Raw genomic sequence first — 9,221 nt, 5'->3', positions numbered from 1 at the left:
ATCTGTGGGTATGATACTTTTCACCTCCTTCTCCAATGGGCAGGGTCAGTCGCTCAAATATGGTACAGCAGGGCAGGTGTAGCTGAAGAGGAGTTGCTGGGATAGGTTGTTTATGGCACATACTAGGGCTAACAGGGCAGCCAGGAATCAGTGAAGAGCAGGTTCTGGTAGGCTGTGCTTGTGCTGATTGGTGGTGTAATGTTCAGCACATGGTGCAGGTAGGTAGGCTGGAGTGGGGAGATTTTGATATGTGGACTAAGATGGGTATGGGAAAGAGGAGAGAGAAGGGAGAGAAACAGGAGCTAAAAACATACAAACAAAAAAGAATGCTAAGGTAGCTTGATATTGGAGTGGAGAGATGAGAGACTGAGAAATAGAGAAAAACAAAAAGGAGAAGAAGAAAAAAATGAATAAATAAAAATTAGAAAGAAAAAAAGAAAAGAAAAGCCCCCAGGGATCCCACCAGTGTAGCTGCAAGGTCTGAGAAGGTGCTCCTAGGCCTTGAAGTACAACCTGGCAAAAGGGGTAGAGTTATCACTCAGTGCCAGATATTCAGGAGACAGAGAAGGTAAGTATAGAGAGATGATAAACTGAGTAATGAGAAAGACAAAAAGGGAAAAAGAGAGAAAACAAAACAAAACAAACAAATAAAAAAAAGAATAACCCCCGCCAAAAAAAAACAAGAAGAAAGAAGTACCTTCAGGGATACCTCTGCGCGTCTGCGCATCTGTGCAAACTGCAGGGGTAGGTCCCAAGTCACGCAGTACTGACTGGCTAGAATGGGCTCCCAATTAAAGAAAAGAAAAAGAAAACAAAGAAACAATTCAAAACAAACAAACAAACAAAAGCCCCAAGATCCCACCAGCATGGTAGCACAGGCTGGGAAGCAGTCCCATACTCGAGCGGTGCTTCACAGCCACTCAGGAAGAAGCAAAGATGGTGCACAGAGCCAGATGTTTGAGAGAAAGGAGAGGGAGGTGGTGAGATGTATGGAAGAAATCAAAAGAAACAGAAAAAAGCAACACCAGCAGCCTACAAATGGTGCTCTGGGAGCCGGCCAGTGTGGGCGGGTGGAATCCAAGCAGCAGGTGGCTGAAGCCGGTGCTTGCCGGCTAAAAGACTGTGGCCGCAGGAAGCAGAGGAGGCCAAGTGGGGGTGAAGAAGGGTAGGGGGTGGGAAAGCATATATTGCTGGTTACCAGTTGTTCTGCCTCCTGCTGGAAGCTCCATGAAGCTGCTTTCCTGTACCCCCTGTACACCGATCTCCAATAAGAGTCCAAGATGGCGTATCTGTGCTGCGTTAGCTGATATGGACCTCTGCATGTGTCTCTCCTCACTCTCTGTTCTCTGTCAGTTTCTTATTCTGTTCGTGCTTGGCTGAGTTCTTTATCTCTTCGTTTGATTCTTAGGGTTTCAGGATTGATGTTTTCTCTGTTTAGCTTAGTTTTTTGGATCTTTGCTTTGGAGGGTCAGTGTGGTGCTTCCGTCTATAGTGCCATGTTTCTCAGAAGTCTGACAACTTACATTTCTTCATATAGACTGAAAGACATTAAAATCTGCTTTGAAAAGAGACTTGTTGATATCTACATCTACCTATGGTTGTAATCAACTCACTCAAACTAGCCAATATGATACCCAAGAAGAGACTTTTATTTTCATTAAAGTACTGTCCCCAGAGGATATATTAACAGAAAATAAATGTTTTCTCTCTTTCTATGATTTATCAGCTCTGTCACTATATGTGTACAGAAATATAATCATATTTGAAATCATTGAATAGAACTTTGCATACAGGCAGTGTAATTAAGCCTGATGGTCCAGGAAGAAGTCTGAAAGAAGATGTTTTAGTGTGTTCAGGGTATTTAAAGGAAGATGCCTTGCCTGGAGAATATGAGGGAAAAAAAGTGTCATGGTAGATCTGGTCCAATCAGATGATGGAAAGTGGAACTGCTAACCCTGTGCTCATGGGGTTGGCATGATACCTGGGAAATATCTGTATATTTGTATTAGCAGAGTTGATAATTTAGAGCACTTACACTTTGAACTCCTGTTAAGTAAGAATATATGTTAACTAAATACATTGCTAAGGAATTACCCTCTCCCAGAGTCATTTTAAAAAGTTCTCCTTTAGCAACAATTGCAGCACCTAGAACACAGTGCACAATCTCTAAACCAAAGTTTGGTGACAACTTCATCATAAATCTACCTCCCTAGTCACCTCCCCCCATTTTGGAAACAACCCTGTTTATCCAACAGTGAGAGTTTCTCCTGCACCTCTTCAGAGAGACTCAAACACTGTCATGTTTCTAACTCACTATGTGCCCTAGCAAGCACATCAGTGATCTTAGTCGGCCATAGTTTGAATTTCCCTTCCTCTCACATGTAAGCGACAGAGAATTAAACAAAATTTAACTTGAAGGTCCATGACAGATAACTGGTATATTTTTCACTTAGTGTGAGACAACTACTAGAATTTTAACTTAAAGGGACCTGATCAATTCAGCTGAGGCCCATTCCACCAATGTAGCACTGTAAAAAAGGCAGCCCATGCCTAAAATTTAATTAACAGAGGGAGAAACTTTATCACGATAACTGGTGTCCACCACCAGAGCCATGAGTTTCTCATAGCTCTATTCTTCAAACATGACTTGCAAAGCCAGTCACTCCTCAGCCACAAGAGTCTCTGTACCTCAGTCGACAAATCTAGATGGACATGGCCTGGAGTGGGCTTTTCTGTGACCACACTTGCAAGCATTAATGGCCTCATAGGCACACTATGAGAGGACAGAGGAAGCCTTTGGGGGATAACTAGACTTTAGTATTTAGAGTTATATTCAGCTTCTAAGGCTTCAGCATTGTACTGTGGGATACATAGTTCTCCTTATGAAATTTGTGGAAGAATATTTCAGTTTCACAAGTAAATCTGAGAAAGTTTTTGTACATGGGCATACAGAAGTTCTCTCAAATCCTATTTCTTAGGCATTGCATGGATTGGATCTCAGTTCTCTCCAAATTTTTCTAATCTTTCCAATATAGAGATCTGCACAGAGGATGCCAGAGCAAATGTTTGGTGTATTGAAATTCCAACTTATTATCTTTCTTCTTGAAAAATGTATTAATAAAATATGGATGTTTTCTAGTTTTTAGTTCTGGAATGCTTGTAGTTTTCTTTTTTCTGTATAGTCTGGACACTCCAGCCACAGTCCTCAAGTCAAGTGAAAAGTTTATTGCAAAACACATAGAATTTTCTTCTTCGAAGAGTCAGTTTGGAAAACAGAACGCTCAAAGTAGGGGGAGGTGGAGAGATATATTTTGGTAGGATCTGGGCATATTGTAGTGAAGACATCCAAAAGGAACCAAAGTTTTTGTAAAACTCTCTGTTTGTGAGTGATTTAAGACATTATTAGGAAAACATGAAATGTAAATTAGAGACTCAGAGATGCACTTAACTTATACTACAGATGTATTTTAAAGAAGAGGTGGATGTTTTGATTTTAAAATAAATAAATACACTCATTTCACATCATTAAATTTACTGTTTAAGTAGAAATAAAGGAAATTTTTAATACCAAAAATGTTTAAAATATAAAAAGGTTGAAAACTTTATCATTGTTTTTATACATGCACACATACTCCATCACACACACACACATACACATTCAAACACCAGTGTAAATGCTCTTAGATTTTAGAGATGATTTATTCGTTTTATTCATATAAATTGACTATAATAGTTTATTCCACAAGTTCAGCTGAAGAAAAGAATTAAGTGTAGAATTTTTCAGTACCGTGTGGTCTTCCTCAGAGATCTGTAAACAGCCATCTATGAAGATGTGTCCAAGCTCTATGGTAACTTACTGAATCCCTTGTGAAAGATCTTCAATTTCCAGTGTATTATTGGTATTTGCTCAGAGAGTAACCCAGGCTTTAGTCATTCATCCTGTCTTCATCATTGCGTCTGTATCTGATTCTGTGTCTCTAACACATTGCATCCTCTCATAATTTATGTATTATCACATATCTGGAAATATTTTCATTGGACTACTGATTTAGAGCTAGCTCATTTTTTTTTTCTTGAATTCCCTCCAATAAGAATCACCAAAAAGAAACCCTGATGTATCCTGCTCTCTTCATGGAGAGGAACCCAAAGGTCTATGTGGTCTGTGAACTTATTTTGATATCAGCAACTTGTTTGTTTTTACTGTCCTGCACCCTGAAACTCTCAGCATATACTCACAAACGCCTTGCTTTGCCATGATCTTTTTATTGTTGTAAACATATATATATAATGCAACATTTGCTATGATTCTTAATGATCAGGAAAAATGAACCACATATGAAATAAGTATTTAATAAATATACTAATGTTTTGTTTAAAAAAAGTCCAGTCCTACAGCTTACAGTATTTTCATTTACACACTTTATTACATTATAACCTTATCATTTGGATTCATTCTCAAACTTCTAAATTTAAAAAGAAAATTATAACTATTCCTCTGATTGATGGATTTAATGCATGACCAAGTATTGCACTTCCATTGATCCTATACCCACCCAACCCATTGCCATTGAGTCGATCAACTCATAGAGACCCTTTCGGACAGAGTAGAATTGCTCCAAAGAGTTTCCAAGGTTGTAAATCTTTACAGAAGCAGACTGCCACATCTTTCTCCTGTGGAGTGACTGGAGGATTCGAGTTGCTGGCCTTTCCATTGCAGCTGAACACTTAACCTCTGTGCCACCAGAGCTCCTCCCATTGGTACTACCATACTTCAAATAGTATAAACTAGAAGTCTAGGATTGTCTTTGCTCCTTCACAGACTTTTGTTCCATATAATTTTTTAAACAACCAAAAAGCTTATTATTTTTAGACCCTAAAGATGTCTCATAGCTATCCATTACTTTCCATGTTCCCTTTCTTACATTAATTTACTATTGTCTCTTTTTGAAACAAACCCGATATCCTCTCATGGTTTTCTTCCCCTCTCTTACCTTTCTCAAATACATTTTATACACAGCTCAAATGATATTTAAAAGCATCAATGAAATTTTATTAGTCCATTCAATAACTTCTCATAATTCTTTGGTTAGATACAGAGTCCCTTGCCACAACCAACAGGATCCTATGTTATTCGGCCTCTTCTTCTTCTTTCAGGCTCTTTTCAAAGCAATCATCCCTTATCTTCCAAGACTCCATCCCACCAGAGTCTTCCACACATACCACTTTCTGCTACAATTATTATTTCCATTTTTTTTCAGTTAAGTTACACTCCCTCTTCAGATCTCAGCTTAACATACCCCAGGGAAACTTTCCCATATCTCAAGCCAGAAGATGGTGTATTTTGAGACCCACAGTCTGAAAGCAGTTTCTTCTTTCTGTTTTATCACTAATTCATGACATATTTTAAACTTGGAATTATTTGAATATTTGACTCCAGAACAGATGGATATCTCCAATAGGGAAAGATTACAGTCCATTTTCTTGCAGTAAGATCATTTTTGTTTAGCATATTGCCTGTCCCAGAGGAGTGTCTTAAAAAAGTGTCCAAGTGAATAACTGAGTATTACTGTTACTATTATGAAAATGGACACAGTGAGGACTGATGTGACATCCTTATTCTCTCCTAGTATAATATAGGATACGTAAAGTATGCTAAAATTTTAGGAAATATACAAACAAACCCAGAATCAGGAGGCATTTACCTGTATGATCCCAATATCTCAATTGATAATAAAGTAAATAATTTTTAAAATTCTATATATATGAACTTTAAAATAATGTATGTAAAAAGAAAAACACAAAACTGGGAAAATATTTGTGATATAAATAACACTCGGGTTAATATATAATGAGCTTCTACAAATCAATTAGAAAAGGATAAAACAGCAAAAATACCATCAGACAGGTCGAAGTGAGATATAAAATAGCTACAAAAAATCAAAAATTGTGCTTTATAACAATAAAATTAAACTGAATAAACAAAATCTACAATATTAGACTACATTTATCTCCCAGATATTCAAAGATGTTTATCTCCTAATCAGCATTTAAAGAGAACACAGGATGAAGAGAAATAAATAAAATCATAAAGTGAACTAATGGCAAATCAATGAATTTATGGAGACTATTCCGTAAAAGAAAGGAGCCCTGGTGGTTCAGTGGTTAAGCAATTGGCTGCTAACCAAAAGGTCAGAGGTTTGAACGTACTAGCCACTTCACGGGAGAAAGATGTGGCTTCATAAACATCATTGCTTGATTTGGAAAATCAAATCCTGCTTTCACATAAAGAGGATTTAAGATGTAGTGGAGTTCCATGGCCTTTGATTCACAATCTCTATTTTACATTTTTATGATCAAAATATGAGGCTAAGATTGCACATGTTTATATAGGCTATGCTGACCCAGGATGGCTACTTAACTTGGCCTCTTCTAAAATGGCCTGGTAAGACTTAGCAATGCAGGATCTGAATGATCCTATTTTCCCTGCATACATTCTAGGGTTTTTATCTCTATCCTTTTCTCCAAAGATAAATGGTGTGTATATATATATGTGTGTGTGTGTGTGTATGTGTGTATATATATGTATATATATGTGTATCTTCCATTGATATATAACAATGTATATGTGTTCATTGTATTTCTCCTTAATTCAGTTTGTAGTTTTATGTAAAATTTACAGCCTCATCTAACTCTGAAAAAATAGATTATGTATAAATCCAAGGCACCCTTCCAATAATAGGAAATCCCCAGTTGTCCTGAAGAGCTCAAAATTCTGAAATAGAGCCTCAGGCTCTATTTTGCACAGAGAATAAGCGAATGATGCTTCTCTGAATCTGCTTTGTCTTGATACTGTATATAATGGGGTTCATAAGTGGAGGAAAGAGAAAGTAGAAATAGCTCATGGTAAGATGGACCATACATGGTGCATGTTTTCCAAACCGGTGGATGAAGGTCAAGCCTATGACAGTGATGTAAAAAACTAAGACACGGCAAATATGGGAGACACAGGTGTTGAGGGCCTTAGCTAGCTCCTCTCTGAAGGCAATGCTCATAACTGTCTTAAGAATTAGGACATAAGAAAAGACAATGATCATAACATCTAGGAAGAAAGTCAAAGCAACCAGAACTACAGGGTACAGGCGATTAAATGTGATATCAGCACAGGCAAGTTCCATGACGTCTTGGTGGAGGCAGAAAGCATGAGAAAGAACATGGGAATGGCAATATGGGAAAAAATAGAGTGGCATAATTGGGGGCAGAAGCGATGAAAAGCCCCTCATTAGTACCCCCAGGCCTACCTTCATTACCCGGGAATTAGTAAGGATAGAGTTGTATCTCAAAGGGGTGCAGATGGCAATAAAACGGTCATAGGCCATGGCAAGCAAGACACCTGATTCTACGATGGAAAGCGAGTGGATGAAGTAGGCCTGCAAGAAGCAGACCCTCTGACTGATCTCCCTGTGATTCAACCATAAGGTGCCCATGACAGTTGGCATTGTGGTCAGTGTCACCATGAGGTCTGTGCCTGCCAGCATGGCCAGGAAATAGTACATGGCTTCATGGAGACTGTGGTCATCCTTAATGAGGTAGAGAAGGGTGCCATTGCCAAGAAGCACAGAGAAGTAGACTGCAAAGAAGGGGATGGAGATCCAGTGATAAGCTATTTCCAGACCTGGGAAACCAGTCAGCAAAAAAGGGGCAGCACTAATATTGGGCCACTTAGTTGGCCTACGGGTGAAGAGCAGCTTTCTGGAAACAATGAATTCAGTAGCCCAGCTTTTTCAGTTTTCACTACCTTGTTGTGGAAAGATATCACAGCAGCCTCAACCACAATCTTCATGCTTAGGGATAACTAACTCATAGGATTGCCATGGTTCTGCAACTACTTTCCTGCAGAAAAAGAGTAGAGATTTACAGGCTGTACTTGTGATGATGCATAATGGTGTTCAAAGAATAAGATAAGGCTAATTGTTAAACTGTTCTCAATTTTTTTTAAATTCTCAATTTTTATTATAACATCAGGCCCCTCTACTGTATGTATGTTAGAAAAATGTTTGCATCCATAATGATAATTTTAAAAAGGATAAATATATACAAACGAATAACAATCTTGCATAGCCAGAGGGCTTTTTTTTTTTTTTTTTTTTGGTTGCTCATTTTTTGACACATTTAAACTTTAATTTTATATGTTACATTTACGAAATAAAATTTTCATTTCAAACATAGTTTTTGGTTAAAAAAAGCTAGTTTGTTTTGACACTGAATGTCAGTGTTTTATAGATAGCTAAGAAAATTGGACCATCTATTGAGAAAAATGAACAAGGATATTTCCACTTTTAGCCTCAAAGAACTCACAATTTTATTGAAGCACATCCATGTGTTCTACTTTAGAAACCCAAACCTTCCATGATCACATTTGCTGAAAAGACAGTGCTGTAGGTATTGCAACCTCACTTCATATCTGTTCCTCTATACAGACTCTTGAAAATCTTTCTAACCTTTTCTTTTGTCTGGATCTAAAATCAGAAGAGAGAGAGATCATCCCATACTTCTATTCTTAGCACTCACCCAGTCCGCAGTCTTGTTGCTGTAATGGGGACCTGTTTCTGTCTTATTTGAGGACTCAGTCCAGATGCTTCCATCTGAAAACCTGTTCAAGAGGCCCCACTAGAGAGCTTACGTATATTGAAATCACCTCCCCAGAGTTTCAGCTTTCCAGCCACCCAGGAGATTCCTTGATCTCCCCTCCCTCTCTCTTCTTTCAGGCAGAATTTGGGCCACTAAACCAAGGTCTTCAGGCCTTTTAAGTATTTCCCCAAGGATGGGGCAGCAAAACTGAAAATTCAAGTGCCAGCAGGAGTAGGATACCAGAGCTTGGTTATGTGAGCCTCAAAATCCTTGGCATCAAGGTTTAGGAAATCTGTGCTAGTCCTTCCCATCGTCTACCTCAAAAGTAAAGAATTTACCACTTGTTCTCAGTGATCTTATGTGTTGTTGATGGTCATAGAGCTTATGAATTCTAATATCATTCTGCTTTCTTTCTTTTTCTTTTTTTTTTTTTTAGGGGGATATTATTTCTGATCCAGAGGAACCTCCAGGTATCTGTTAACAGCCATGTGAATGAGGATATCTTATATTTTGTCTTAAAATTACTTTGTTTATATTCAGTTCATTGCCTATTTTGTGTAAATTTCAGGGTGAGGGACATGTTTTGTTCATTC

General features: G+C 38.0%; 1 protein-coding gene across 1 annotated transcript; it reads right to left on the bottom strand.

Annotated features, from left to right (window-relative positions):
- Positions 1–6,760: 6,760 nt before the first annotated feature.
- On the bottom strand, positions 6,761–8,939 carry LOC101351647 (olfactory receptor 51B2-like). The gene is made up of 2 exons (XM_012559277.2): positions 8,869–8,939; positions 6,761–7,728 (listed from the first exon to the last, which is right to left on the bottom strand). The coding sequence occupies exons 1-2, from the start codon at positions 8,937–8,939 to the stop codon at positions 6,786–6,788; spliced, it is 1,014 nt and encodes a 337-aa protein (XP_012414731.1). The 3' UTR covers positions 6,761–6,785.
- Positions 8,940–9,221: the final 282 nt, after the last annotated feature.

This window comes from Trichechus manatus, unplaced genomic scaffold (genome assembly GCF_000243295.1).
Source record: "Trichechus manatus latirostris isolate Lorelei unplaced genomic scaffold, TriManLat1.0 scaffold00232, whole genome shotgun sequence".
Lineage (NCBI taxonomy): Eukaryota > Metazoa > Chordata > Mammalia > Sirenia > Trichechidae > Trichechus > Trichechus manatus.
This window is presented reverse-complemented; position numbering and strand designations above follow the sequence as displayed.

Coding starts and splice junctions, on each gene's coding strand:
- LOC101351647 (XM_012559277.2), bottom strand. CDS start 8,939: ATGGGAAGGACTAGCACAGATTTCCTAAACCTTGATGCCAAGGATTTT. Junction 7,729..8,868: donor GCTCACATAACCAAGCTCTG/GTATCCTACTCC, acceptor CTTCACCCGTAG/GCCAACTAAGTGGCCCAATA.